The sequence below is a fragment of the Rhipicephalus sanguineus genome, chromosome 6, assembly GCF_013339695.2.
Source record: "Rhipicephalus sanguineus isolate Rsan-2018 chromosome 6, BIME_Rsan_1.4, whole genome shotgun sequence".
NCBI classification, from domain to species: Eukaryota; Metazoa; Arthropoda; class Arachnida; order Ixodida; family Ixodidae; genus Rhipicephalus; species Rhipicephalus sanguineus.
In genome coordinates this window covers 145,632,384-145,647,687 of record NC_051181.1, presented here as the reverse complement: position 1 = coordinate 145,647,687, position 15,304 = coordinate 145,632,384, and the positions used below count along the sequence as shown (strand labels likewise).

The 15,304-nt window shown below is 45.0% G+C and overlaps 1 protein-coding gene across 1 annotated transcript; it reads right to left on the bottom strand.

Annotated features, from left to right (window-relative positions):
- Window positions 1-347: 347 nt before the first annotated feature.
- LOC119396684 (lambda-crystallin) lies at window positions 348-7,617 on the bottom strand. The gene is made up of 6 exons (XM_037663986.2): window positions 7,552-7,617; window positions 6,914-7,148; window positions 4,185-4,346; window positions 3,504-3,698; window positions 2,590-2,695; window positions 348-582 (listed from the first exon to the last, which is right to left on the bottom strand). The coding sequence occupies exons 1-6, from the start codon at window positions 7,581-7,583 to the stop codon at window positions 377-379; spliced, it is 936 nt and encodes a 311-aa protein (XP_037519914.1). The 5' UTR covers window positions 7,584-7,617; the 3' UTR covers window positions 348-376.
- Window positions 7,618-15,304: the final 7,687 nt, after the last annotated feature.

Sequence of the window (15,304 nt, the reverse complement as noted above, 5' to 3'; positions counted from 1 at the left end):
GGTGGGATGATTATTGTATTGACACTATTTGCTGCAGCCACCTTATCACTGTTGACCTAAAAACCTCTGCCAGACTAATACTTAGGCTAGCGCAGCTATGCCTTGTCCATGCTTTTCCTGCATGCCACTGGGACACTAGTTCCTTTCACGGGCTCGCAACTCGCACCAGTAATATAATTAGCTCAAAGTTCTGAACAGTTGTCTGCACTGTTGCGCTAACTATTGAAGCATTCCAAGCTTAGCTTTAACATTTTTCAGCCTGCACGTTTTCACCATACATCAAGGTACTCACTGAGAAATATTTGATTTATTTACCTTTGAACTATTTCTAACAAAATGTGCGCTGTAACGCCACACTAGCTTTTGCACGAACTGTTCAGGGCTGCTTCTTGTGCTTAGCGAGTTCAGCCAGCTTCGTGTCCCTCCACTGGCGTCTCTTCTGGAGATCCTTGAGGGGCACTTTCTGAAGTAGCTCTGCATTCACTTTGGTGAGGGTGGGGCCGTCGTAAGTGGGCACTGGACCAAAGGTCTTGGACACTTTCACAATGCCCTTGGCGTACTTGTCGGCATACTCCAACATCCCTGGAATCAATGTGGTGGCACATCTTCATGTCAAGGAAGCATAAAAATGTCGCCAGGTCAAGCACACTGACGAGAGTTCACAGGTAAAAACTTCGTAGACAGTGAAGCTACATGTTTGTAAGCATGAGCCACTGTTCTGCATAAATAAATGAAGGTGGAACAGGCACATTGTGAAGGCACTATTCCTTTGTGCTAGCCAAAATTGGCATGATATTGGCAGCTGAACATTCTTGACAAGAGCACTTGACCCCAAATATCAACTGTCCCCTGCAGCTAAAGGATACTAAATGTGCAAATCAAGCATCAAGACTCTTGGCAATCTCGTGTGGCACTTCAGCTTGCCTAATTTGCCACACACATTCAACCATGTTCTGGAAGCAAGTGATTGTGTGTGAATATTTCTATTGCATTGCAGTTAAAGCGTGCAATACAAATGGCCCTTCTCCGGGTGGGTAGCATGCGCAGCAGCGGCGAGGTGCATGCCATGTTTTTTGGTGGCCAATGCACAACGATAGGAGCAGACCAAGTGACATCTGTTGTTGCAAGCTTCAAATTTTTGCCCCAAAAAATTGTGAGAGTACAGGCCTTCGAGATGATCTACCAGCGAGCTGCGGACAATTTTGGAGGCGAAGGGCCACCAGTTCAGATTTCGGCGATCTGTGTGAACCCGGAGGCACTGTGTGAACCCGGAAAAGGCCCATTGTGCAGTAAATAGAGTTCTTTTAGCAGACAGAACTGCCTGACAAACGACGCTTTGCTCTTTAACAGTGGAGTTGGTTAAGCCAGCCGTAAAAACTTTGGTGTCCGCAGGAAATCACAGGTGTGTTTGCGCCAAGCCCCACAGCAGAGTACAGCATGTGCGAGCATTATATGAAAACTCTGCTCGATGATGTGGATAACGTGAAATGCATGGAAGAGAGAGAAAGAGAATAAAGAAAGAAAGAAGGAGACAGACACGAAGAAGAGATAAAACAGACATAAAAAAGATATTAAAAAAATGGAGAAAGAAAGAAATGGCAACAGGTACAAGAAAGAGAAACAAGGAAGGCCACCCAGCTCCGCTCTTCCTTCAGGCTTGGCACCACTAGTGCGAAACTGGCATAATTTTTGGGGGAGTAGCTCTTTAATGTGCAGGTATTTCGGTTTTGCTAAGCCACCGCTGTCGCAAAGAATGGTGGCAGTAGCACTCTATGGGCTGCAGTATGATGAAGCTTTTTTTTTTTTTTTACCCTCCGTTATCTTTGCTTAACTGGGACCAGCTTAACCCTTCAAATACTTAGGAGGAGCGAGGGTTAAAAAGATTCTAGGATGAAGTTGTGGAGGGGTGCTTCCCACCCCGCCACCACTGTAAATTGCTCGCAATATACATATAGCAGCTAAGTTAAATTCTGCTCACGGGTGGCCCAAGCATAAAGTTTCCTAAAATGAACTAGAGGGGACTCTGGCACTGCGATCGTTCAGCCACCATGGGAATGATGGGTAGTACACGGATTTGCCTAGTCTTCATACTTGCGGGCTTCAAACGCACTTGTGGCTTTGTTTATTGCTGTGTTTTGGTTTTCTTTCTTATAAAAGAATGGATCGTTGTGAACATCGTGACCAGATCTGAATTGGTGAGCCTAAAAAAGTTAAAGTGGAACTGCTGACTTTTGCCGAACTTTGTTTTGCGACAAAGCGGATGCAGGCGACACGGAGCCAAATGGAGCCGAAAGAACGAAGTAAATCCTTGTACTACCCATTATTCCCATGCTGGCTGAAGTGCCAAGCGTTGCAGCTCCCATAGACACTAGCGCCAGAGTTCCCTCTAGTGTATCTATATGAAACTCTATGGGCCCAAGTACTGCAGTAACTGTGATGACTACTAACATCACGCGGGGCAAAAGTGCATGCATTGTGAACAGCAGTGATCAATTATCCTACCACTCGAGCAAAAACATCTTGCCGCCAGGAACCTAACGCATACTTTTGTAAACTGTGGTAATCTTGGAATTGGTACAGCCCACCTACCCTCAGCATTTAAATGTGCAGTCTCCAGAGGCCCAAGGAAGGCATACCGCATGCCAAGTCCTTCAGACATCACAGTGTCCATATCAGCTGTGTCAACCACGCCATCCTGCATCGGAACCAAGTAAATTTGTAGCGAAGGTGTCCTCGTTTTACTTGCACATAGGTGTACCAGTAGTGTGTATTAGTGTAGAGCGTCTAGTGGTCATCTGCAAAATCCATTGCACTCTTTCACATTTGCAAAACAGATTCATCAGTTTCAATAGGCAGATCATTTCTTAAATGCCATTAGAACATGGGCACGTGTGCCCATTTGCAAGTTTATCCAATTGGTCACAGACGTAAAAGTTGCCCACAGTGAAACGCAAAAAATCATGCTGCATGGCGGAAATAGGATAAAGTTGTGCGCAATCTTCAGGGCTGGTTGCGTGTTCCTCACTTGTGAAACCATAGTCGAAATGCCCGTCACAGCTACACTGAATCCACTTACTTGTCTAGAGCATGCACTATAAAGCTATACTTCTGCATGTGCAGTAGACAGTACTGTACCTGTATAGGTGAATGTCCAGCATGTAACACACACAGTGTAATGAGGTGAGTGAGGTATTCATTCCTGGCTGCTTACAAATGCTGCCCCAATAGGTGGATACATTGGTTAAGCCAGTTGTGTCATTTGCACTAAATGCCCAACTATACGAAATAAAAACTCCCCCCCCCCTATAAACCTTCCTCCACCTTGTGGGCATCCGCAGACTGGCTTGCCAACAGTTAAATAAGTGACATTGGCTTTGTAGGCAAAGCCTCGCATATTCCACGTTTTCTTTTTTCCTCCATTGTTTCTCACAAATGATAGATGGTTGCCTGACAAGTTCCCAAAACTAATTCATGCCTGGAAATCCCATGAGAACATGACTTGCCTGTATGAGTCTCCAGCACTCATTTAGAATTGCATACTGAATCCGATTCAGCACGAAGCCTTCCACTTCTTTCTTCAGCAGCACTGGCTTCTGGCCTATCTCCTTCATAAGGGCTCTTGTTCTGATGGCAACATCTGGACTGGTCCAAGGAGCAGGCACTATTTCAACCAGTGGGACATAGTAAGGTGGATTCACCTGGAACGGCACAACATCTAGGCTTTTATCAGAGGCAAAGACTATTAGAACAAACCTTCTATTCCAAGTCAATATGTTGTACGCATTATCTGATAACATCCAGTCAGGCTAGTTTGGCCCAATGTATATTGTAACAATTGTAACCAAACAGCAGAGGGAAACGAAAGGCTGGAGGAAAGAAAACATGCCGCCACGTGCTTTATAATTAGTTTTGTAGGTCCGCCATGTGCCACTCACTGTTATGCATTTGAGCTAAACTGCCATTTTCTATTGAATGAGGTGTAGTTTAGGCTATTCACAGTTTTGTCTACATAAGACGTTTACATTTAACAGCTCGAAATGGATCTTTCGGCATTGTAACAGTGCTGGCAAGTGGCAAATTTTTTTTTGAGACTGTGATGTGCCTGTTTTTATTGGCCTTTCCTTTTTTTTTCCCGTCTATTGGAGTTAAGTACAGAAGTAAAATCAGAGGTGGGCTGAGCATACCGGATGGCCAACGATGGCCTGGCTTCTGTGCTTCATCTCCTTGGTGAATGCTGATGGTGGAAAACAGCTTGTTGAGCTGCAGAGTACTGTGCGATCGTCCACAAGTTTGTCCATTTCCAGAAAAACCTTTTGTTTGAGCTCTACATTTTCAAAGACGCATTCCTGCAATGAGAAAGAGAGTTCCTGAGATCTATTAATGGCTCTCTGTGTGAGTATCCCATTGTGATAGTTTAGTTTTAATTGAGCGTATCTAACAGGGCAAGTGTTACAATTAAGCTTGTGTTTTACCTATATCTTGCAAATGACTGATTGAGAATAGGTTGTCCAAAGCTTTGCATTTCTTGCCATTGCATATGCATCATACACTAACCTTTTTTTTTTTTATTGAAATAGAAAATAAATGAAGGAGTTGTTGTCACCATTGCTTGGTGACGGCTACCCCTTTCCACATAGTTGTTAAGATAACAGAATAAAAAAAATATATATATATACACATATCTACAGTCGTACAAGTTCAAGAACTCAGTAGCCATCGCAAATATTAGTGTCTTCAAAATAACGCTGGAGCACTTTCATTGCTTTACGGTTTATCCTAGTCGGCCATGGGCCTAGTATTTTCGCTAAGGAAAACGTTCGCTCAGAGTCCAGCGTATGAAGTTCTTGTTCGAGTCGCTGTCTATGCGTATCGTACTTCGGACAGTCGAGCAACAGATGATGCACATCCTCGTCGTCGTGGCCGCATGAACATGTTGACGATGATGCACGATGAATCCTAAATAAGAAGTGCTTTGTGTAAGCGGTTCCGAGTCTTAGGCGATGAATGAGTGTGTCGATACGTCTTGGGAGCTGGGGGTCTAATTGGCACTCGAGGTTAGGGTCAACAGCGTACAGAATCGATTCCTTTGTGCTGTCTGGGAACCAGGTGGATAAACATAATTCACGTTTTGTTCTTCGTAAAATTCGGTTTATATCACATTGGGATGCAGGAATGAGGTGGGTTTGTGTGTAATTATGAGCGGCTTTTGCCAACTCATCTGCCATTTCATTTCCCTTGATTCCGCAGTGACTGGGAACCCACTGAAATGCCACGTGATGACCTGACTCCGTAGCTTCTGAAAGCTCTTTCAAGATCGCGTATACTATACGTATATCTATTTTTCCTGAAGTGGCATTTTCCACACACGCAAGAGCCGCCAGGGAATCCGTGATTATGACCCACCTTCTGGGCCTCGTTGACAGTTTAATAAAGTCGATGGCTAGCAAAATAGCTACAAGCTCCGATGTTGTTGAAGAGGAAAGATGACTCAGCCGACATGCATGTTCCTCATGTAACTCCGGAATGATGAATGCTGATGTCGCAGTCTCTTTGTTGACGGAGCCATCAATGTACACGTGAGTGTAGCCTTGGTATCTGTCAAACAGGTGATGTGAGGCCAACTGTAGAGCGGCAATGGCTGGTACGTCATGTTTACTACGCAGTCCTTCTATTGACGTTTCAATAGTTGGTAGCTCTAGCAACCAGGGCGGATAGTTCAAGTCCGGCGGCCAATGTGTCGACGCAGGAAGCCGTGAAATGTACTGTTGGTACACACGGTGTATTTGCGTGCCGGGACGGTTCTCAATTTGTGATATGAGTGGATGTGAAGGGTGTTGTGTGACTAGGCGAAAGAGGTGCCTACAGGTCTCCACATTTCGAATCACTATAAAGTTGGGTTCCCGTGCCTCTGCTAATGTCAAAGAACTTGATGTTGCCTGTGGAACCCCCAGACATACGCGCAGGCTTCGTGCTTGTAGCAGTTGAAGTCGCTGTAGAGACGTCTGGGATATGTTGTGGAGAACTGGCGCGGAGTAGGCAATCTTCTGTCGGATAAGAGCGCAATGGACGTGGAGTAGTGACGCCGATGTTCCGCCCCATTTTGTCCCCGCAATGCGACGAAGAACATTTATGGTGCCGTTCACTTGGTTTTCGAGATCGGCTATATGTTGACTCCATCTGAGTTGGCTGTCTAAAGTAACACCAAGGAATCGATGCTTTCGTGCGATTTCGATTCTCTGGCTGTCCAGAAAAAGTTTCAAGTTCTTCACTTTCTTTCTCGTGAACGGTAGAACTACTGATTTGGCGTGAGAAATCTGCATGCCTCGCTCCTTGAGGTAATCGCTTGTTAGATTTAGTGCTTGTTGAAGTCGATGCTGGATGATTTCCAGGGATTTGTGACTAACCTTTTGGGTATACGTACATTTCCTGGAGTGTGTTTACTCAAGGAATGCAAAGCCTGTGTATCCTATTCTAAAACTGCCTGTTTTCGAAAAATAACATACACACCCCAGAGGTTAGCGTATGACGCATGTGCAATGGCAACAAACATAAAGCTTTGTGAAACCTACTCTAAAACTGCCTCATGCCGAAGTGACCATTGTTTGGTTACAAAGAACATCAATGTGTGTTGGTCACTATGGACTGGCACTGTGACCAAGCCTTTTAAAAATTTTGTCACTTGAGCCCACCAAGCTCAAGACGTGATAGCCAGCTGGGCAAGTTCCTTGCTGGCTGAAGCTCCATATTCTTTTCCATTATCATCATCAGCCTTTCCGCCCCGCCGCGTGCGCAAGTTGGCTCATGTGCCCAGCTGCTGTCATAGATGTTCTCTGCTACTGTGCTATGACGCACAAGAAAGTTCCTGTGCCAGCGCATGCAAGTAGGATGCAGCACATGGTGTATGTAAGCTTACCTGCACATGAATTGCGCTTTTGAGACACTCGGCCATGGTAGAGCACTTCTTGATAAGCTGGTGTTGTTCTTTCGAGGTGAGGGTCCCGCGTAGAAGGCCCTTCTTTTCGAGGTTTACAAGTTGAGCCTCGATGTCGCTGAGTGCCTCGTCCACTTTCTTGTCGTCTACATCAAAGAGGTCCACCGTGTAGCCGGCGCCGGCGAACAGCATTGCCCAGCTTCGGCCGATCAGGCCGCTGGAAGCAACAGGTAAGGTTAGTTTCACTTTCGCACAACGCGGGAATGAGGCATCTTGTTTTCTGGTGAAATACAGCTAAATCTTGAGGTCAAGAGGTTAAGCTTTCCTTGTTTTCAACTGTCCCGTGTGCTAAATAACGGAAGTGCACCACTTGGTTGTTGTGCGTGGAGTGTGAGGTGCGAGTGCTGTTTGCCAGGCACGATCTTCTCTTCATCTAAGAATGCGGCTTGAATCGGGCAACCGTTCAGTCCGCGTTGACATTTACACTAAGCAACGGTTCGTAATTTTGTGGATCTAAAGCCACAAGCAATACTCGCGACTTGATCGGCGAATATGACATATTTAAACCGGACGAAACCGCCCCACGCGCGAGCAGGAAAGAACGACCACTCGATACTTGCCTGCCGATAATGCCTACTTTGCCCTTGTTCATTTCTTGGCCACTGTAACTTGTTTCGTGTGAAACTGCAGTGCCGTTTTGCGTCGCTCTTCGGACTGACTTGTGGGAGTGCTCGCAAGACTCTGATGACCGCCGCTTGGCACACAGTCAACGAGAAAACTTTCCTGGCAAGTGCCGCTCTCCTTTCTGCCGACAGCGGCTTGTTTGCCCCCCTCGACGCACGATAAGGGATGATCGGTGCAGAGGGGGAGTGGCGTCGCTCTGGGTATATATTTTTCTTTCACGGTGGGTGGGTACACGTACGCAGCACGCACGCGCGCTGGTACGCTTGCAGGTGCATTTTATATTGGTTTCACTGCGGCGAAAAGGCCAGTATGTTATGTTGCCGGCTGCGCTTGGTGCTGGCACGTGCTTCGTCGCATCTGTTGTATCCGTGCCATACGTTTTGAACTATCCCGCGCTTGAATAGATTATTTAACTTCGCGCTGTTCCTAGCGATATTGTTTCACTGAGTGTTCTCCACATAGGCGTGCGCAGGGGGGGGCAATGGGGGCGAGAAGGGGGGGGCGCAAAGTCAGCCCTATACATTGTAGCGGGGGCGAGAAGAGGGGCGCAAAGGCAGCCGCATACATTGACATAATAGGGAGGGGGGCGCTGCGACGAACCTTCGCCCCCCCTGAAGGGGAACCCTGCGCACGCTTATGGTTCTCCACCTCTTGTAAGTGGTACGTACGCATAGTATAATTAAACTAATGAAGTCAACGGACAATGTTACTTGGAAGTATACGAGCGTGTCATTAAACAAGGACTTCGAAAAGCAGGACAAGTGCATATCGATATCATTGTCTTAGCTGTGTCTAACAGAGAAAAGAGCCTCTCCATTCCGGCCCCCTCGTACGCAGGTTTCTCGATCGTGGCGAGCTCCTCTTGGTGTTCAAGTACGATAGCTGTACAAAACCTGCACGTCTTCGTATGACGTTGTAAAGACCTTTTTTTTTTTCGCAGTGAATATTCTTAGTTAGGACGCAGTATTCTTTCCTACCTCTAGTGAAAGGGCAGGGGTGGAAACAACGTGTTACAAACTTAAAGTGCATAATTAAATAAGTTAAACTAGTTCTCGTTGTGCCACAAAATTCAATGTGTAATACATACATCAGGTCAACTACTGGCAATCCATGGGTTCAACCCATCTTCCTTTATATCGAAGAACAATTTATCGAAAACTTTAACAGTCATGTTTATATTCACCCAAAGTATTAAAACACTAAAGTACTGTGTTGGAGTCTAAGCTGGCAAATTATCCTTTTACACAACTATTTTCACCGTTGTTGTGGAAAAAAAAGCAACTGACCAAAATTGAAGACATATTGAACTTCATGCCTTTAATTTGACATTGTGGATCTTGTTTTCTCGTATTTGCACTGTCTTGCACAACCAAGCTTGTTGAGTCACTCTTGAGAATGCAGCGTGTAGATGTACCCAAGGAAATGTTACAGAAATCCGTTATGCAAAGACAGTCAGTTGCAGAAACCTCACGGTGGCATTACTCTTGGCCTAATGGTAAGTGTGGTTGTTTTGCAAACTTCAGAAGTGCAACTTACATGTTACTTGCAGTGATTCCACTCCTGCGCCAACTGCGCCAAAGTGCGCCAAATTGTATTTACTGCGCCATCCTGATAATATCGACGAAATTTGCGCCAAACTGCGCCAAAGTCTCGGGTTGGGGGGCGTCTATCACCGGCAATCGCACCGCCGGCGCGTCAGAACATGTGCAGCTCGATCTTGGGGCTGCCAATAAAGTCGCAATCATGGACCAAGATTATTCCGCTGAATAAATAGCGCTCGCGCGTGCGTTCCGAGTAAGCCACGATGCCATGCACGGTGCCGACGCAGCTTCTGTTCTGCAAGTCGCTCGACAGCAAAACGCGCTCTCCGCAGAGGCTCGTGACGTCTAGGCCTATCGGTAGCGAGAAAGTGCGACGGCGATTCATCGGCGGACGTCGTCTGTTCCAGAAACGCTGCTGATAGCTCGTCTCAAGCGTCGCACGGCACGTAAGGAAAGCAATGTTCAGTAATAACTCACGAGTGCCGCTAAAATGTCTGTCACTTCTGTTTCCGGACATCGCGGAATGAAATCTGTGATCGCTCGCAGTAGATATATTTGGGACAATATCGAATTTTCCTTGCTTCGCGTTTATGGAAGAGCACGCGAACGGCGGAAACGCGTTGACACTTTTCCTCAGATATACTTTATCCATGGATCTTCATCCAGAACAGCTTTTCGCAATTCCTTCCGCCAGCACGTCCGAGTTTGTAATCACTCTGCGGTAAATACCCCCTAAAAGGCCCTGCCCTTTCGAGCTCACGTGCTAGGGTTCCAATTCGAATTTTTTGCTTGCTTTTTTAAAAATGTCATCTCATTAGTAAAATCATATCTACTGGTCGAAGCAGCCGCAAATGCGGAGCTGTCAGTAGCGGGCCCGTCGCTGACGGCCCACAGTGAAGCGGCTACGCCATGTTACACGTCCGCCCCTCGCTTTCGGGAGTCAATAGCTAACGGTTAAAAAAACTTAGTTTCGCTTAAGAGCGAAGCAATGAATGCGATACCGAAAAATTGTATTGTGAAACGAAGTAAGACTAGCAGCTTACTCTTTTGGATCCGATCTCGCGTAACTCAACAAAACGCTGGTTTAAGGGAATATGGCCCCTCCAGGAACCGAAGCGTTTTCTTGCTCTGAGTTCTCTAAACGGGAAGTAAGCGTTGAGAGCACAGCAAGTTACGAGCCGTCTCCTGATGCCTCGAGAGAGCGCGCGCGCAAGCGACTGCGCCCTTCGAAAGATGCGGTCCCCCCCCCCCCTTCCGCTGCCCTGCGTCCCGTCATGATCCTTACGAAAGACGGGCGGGGCGTTTCCTCTCTGTTTGATGAGCAATCGACGGCAGGCCCGCACGCGGGAAGATGTTATCTCATGCGCTGTCCGTGCGGCGGAGACAGACGGCCGGCTAGTTTAATCTCCGCTTCAGCCGCGTTCGTCACCAGCGCTCGTGAGCTTTTACCCGCGGCTAGAATGCGCGTGGTGGTGTTATTAATTTGGACTTTATACGGAAAATTACGGCAACGGCGACGGCAAAAAATCCGCCGAGAGTGTCCATATAATTGCTATCGCAAGGGTCAATGTACGGGGCAGATTCCCCCCCCCTCTTAGCTGATTAGGGGGGGGGGGGCGGCTGCTCCTCCCCCCTGCCCCCCCTGTGCGCACGCCTATGCTCCTGAGATGATTTTTTCCAAGAGATTTGCAATGAATCGAAATATTTCTAGCCTTCATAAGAGCGCCATAATAATACTCAGGTACTTGAATGTTAAAGCAATATGCTTCTATATTGCACTCCAGGATGTAAAATTCGCTGCTCCAAAGTGCTCCCAGATGCAAAATTATCTGCTCCAAAGTGCTCCAAGATGAAAATTTTGCTGCTCCAAAGTGCTCCAAAACGGAAATTTTGCTGCTCCAAAAATTGCTCCAAATCAGAAGTCCTCGGTAGCATCACTGTACTTGGAAATACGAGCACATGACTTAACAAGCACTACGAAAAGACAAGGAAAAAGCACATCATCATGCACATGTCCTTGTCTTTTCGTAGCCCTTGTTTAGTTACGCACTCTTATTTTCAAGTAACATGAATCACCAACTCTGTAACATTCTACTTCAAAGCCTCATAAGATGCATTTCTTCTGAAAGAGAGGGTTTTACTTGGCATAAACAATTGTACGCTATCAAGCTAATGACCTCTCATCAGTCACATCGACTAACATTCATCTGTTTGCAAATGACTGCATTATTTTTCTAGAAATAACTATTAACGCCTGAGCTTAGTGCTACATCTAACTGTTGCACGAATTCGTTAATCGATCTAGAAAATGTAAAGTGCAGTTGTGTCTGAAATTGCTTCTAGCCTGTTTCATAACTATCTTAACATTCCCTTGGATTCTGTACCTTGGAGTTCACAACAAAGCTAATTTAACTTTGTTACTACATATCAAGTACATTAACGTTGCTAACTGCATGCTTGGCTATTCATGCCGTTACTTTTCTATTGCTCCATGCAGCAAAAAATTGCAACTTAATGAGACATCAACAAGCTCTAAACTAGAGTATTCTTCAACCTTGAGAGACCAGAGCTATCACAAACCAGCAACTTCCCTTGAACTGATTCAGAATAACCCCTCTCATTACACATTGTCTAATTATACCAAAACCATCTCAACTGTGAAAGCTTCCCTCATGCTTCCATTCCTTCTTTACCATATTGTAGAAAACTTTCTCATGAAGCACTTTTACAAGTTCTGTCATCATTGTTTTCTACACAACCAACCACTCCTTCGTCCACAGCACATATATCACCGCATTGATCATCGCAAAGTAGGTATTCCGTTATGCAACACAAAGATCTTCTTTAACTAACATCCTTGTTATATTTGGTGGGCTCTTGCCATTTATGATACCTCACGTTTTGTTTTTTCGAAGCATCTGGATTTTCTCATTTCAAGAACAGAGCTGGTTGTTGACCAGTTGTCTGTATTCTTTCTTCCATCCTGGTTCTCTGCTGTTCCAGATGCATGCCTGACCAGTCTGGATATTTGCAAGTCGACAAGTGGGGTTTGTTTCTGGCTAGCAAAGTGAAGAAATATAACTTCTATGCAAAAACTGTTTAACACTGCAACATCCGAAGTTTTCAATACATTTATTAGATTTCAAACATTCTTCATTCAACATGCGTGTAGAAGCAACCATAAAACAGGCACATTGTGCAACATTAAAAACTAGTAGAAAAATAACATACCGTAAACACATTTGGTGTACCTTAATGTATATATACCCTATCTAAAACTTCTCATCCTGCTTGGAGCAGATGCGTATCTATAAATGGGGCGACATGAAGCAATAAATACAACCTAAATAACTGAGCATAACATATCACTGGGTGTGCATAACAGGGACAGCATAACAAGTGCGAAGACTGCAAAAATGCGCGTCACGATCGCACGGCTCGTGGGGAGCAGTTGCCAGGCGATGCGGAGCCGTAACGTGATCGTCGCCTTAACAGTCGTTTGGCTGCAATGAGAAAGAATGAAAACATTTAAACAAAAATTAAGAATACAAAAATTATATTAATGAACAACTGTTTTGTGCAACATCTTCGGTGAACAAAATGTACATAAACTAGTATGTAGTGGCTCCTCCAGATGGCAAAATACTTTAGGAGCCATAATAGTTACTTGGATGCATACACGTTTTACTCCATTAAAACAGGGAAACTATTCTACTGTTCATTTTGTCAAATAACTGTACTCAGTGGTATTCTAGTTAACATAGCATCTACACAGAAGCTCTTTGTTACATGTGCTTCTGCTTTAGTTCAGCTAACTGCTGTGCAATACAATTGATGTTGCCAAGAGGTAGTGAAGATAACAGCCATGCATTGTAGCACGAATGAATGCCTCAATTACACAATTATCCAAGCTTTGGATTGAGCGAATGACATAGTCTGTACATGCTGTTACCTTTACTGGCCTTTTTAAATCTTGTGTTTCAGTAACATTCTCACACATTAAAAAGAACTTACCAAAATTACTCCGACCACTTGCTTGCAGCATCAAATGTTGCCAACACAGATGCCTGTGTTGTCCACTAATTACAGCCCTAATTAGAGAATTTCTAAGCTACAGCAATGGAACTATCACTAAAAAACTAATTGTATCAAGAAATTAAGCTGTGGTGCACTGGTTACTCTGTGTTATAGAGGCATACCACAAACAGGCTCCATTCAACGTCACTGAATCCTGCCAAGCTGTGTGACAGAGCTTTTATTCAGGCGATTTCCACATGCACAGTTCCATAAGGAGTAGCTGCTCCTGTTATCTTCGTACCGTCAGCGTGCAAATTACATATTTTTTACATATTACAAGCGCTCTCAACCAAATGCCATGCAATCTGGCTCACAAGCAATACATATATGAGAAAAGAGTGACACGATTGCAAAAATCACTTTTTACATTTACAGTGCGAGCATGAAAAAAGTATCGTTTGGCAACAAATCTTTGGCATGTAAAACAGAAAAGTTTGTTCACACCCCAAACAGATGCACTCATTTTGCATTCAAACAAAAGTTAGCAGTGACTGCAAGCATATGGCGCACTGCAGCAAAACCACTTTCCGCGATTCTGCAGTAGACAAATAAGCACCAACAGAGAGCAAGTTCAGTGACAGACACAATAAAGGTGACTAACGTTGGACTAGTTCGGTGTTCAGTGGTGTGATGATGGTGCCAGCACCAGCATAAAAGAGGATCACCAGGATTCCCACAACTCCGGCCACGACAAATGATGGCGTGTTCTGGTAGTGGTGCACCGAGCAGAGGTGAGAGCTCCACAGGAACCGGGTCGCGTTCATCTGCATAACGCACAGCTCTGCTAGTTTTCACTTGAGCTTAACAAAGAACACTTGGAAGAGATGTCTCAAGCACATTTGTTCAGAAGAATTAAAGGGACTGTCTACTGTCCTTCATCGCTTTTCTGTTTTGTACCACAATAGAAAGCGTACCGTCTGAAGTGTCTAACCTTGCAGCGGTTTCTCTGGAAAGTGAGTAGAAATTCTTAAAACAGAATTTTTTTTATCTGCGTTCGGTCTTCTTCCATTGGCGTGAAGCATGCTCACAACACTGGTTGGTGCACGTCATGACGATTGTAGTGCCGGTAAAAATTAAAACCGAAAACACATGTGATTTCTGTAGGATTACTTTATTTTCGCTGAACACTATTGTAATGAATGTAACAGTCGTTTTCAGCGCGCTAGCGGTTAAACGAAGCCTTATTATATGATTACAGAACACTTGTTTTACTGTAATCGCAGTCTATGCATTTATTTTAGCACTGCTGCCGCAATCCAAGCCAAGTCGATTCATCAAAAAGATGCAATAAATGTGTGCCTTCACAGCGCAGCACATGTGAGACATCCTAACAACAATACAGCAGCACAGTACGGCCAGCGCGGAGAGGCGCATGGCAAAGTGCATGAGTTGAAGCAGAAGAAATCGATGACGGCGACGGCGCCGCAAGCTGCGCCACTGGGCACCTTTTCGGATGCGTGAGAAAAGAAAAGGCAAAAAATTACTCTCTGACGCAACTGAAAGGTGACTCAAGTGCGTAAAATACAATTTCAAGTTATACATGTTTGCTTTTAAGCAAAATGAGCCTACCTGCGAAGATTTCCTGTCCTACCAGTGGATTGAACCACATCGCCATTGGGTGACGCTAGCGGTCATTCTTTCACGATTTTCAACATCAAATTAAAAATATAATTCCTTTTTTATGGGGCAAAAGCATGCTCGTTGCCGCCGATGTGACGAACGATCTTCTCATTTTCACCACAATCAGAAAAATTTTTCTGAGCGGTAGACAGTCCCTTTAACACTCCCCAAGCAGCTTGTTGCATTATCAAAAAAGTCAGATTTCATAATCTGCATCCCCGATAGTGTAAGCAATGTGCAATACGCTAATAGTGCATTTACTTTGATGATTGACCATAACTGCTGAACAAGCAGCAAGTCACGGCGGTCAATGTTCACACTGACAAAACATGAGCTGCTCTTCAGTGCTTTCAAATGCCTCGCAACTGATGCCATTCATGTGTGCTCACACTGCCATCTCCATGTAAAATAAACAACCAGGTATACAGATAGCTCCTGTGCCACTAAGTGA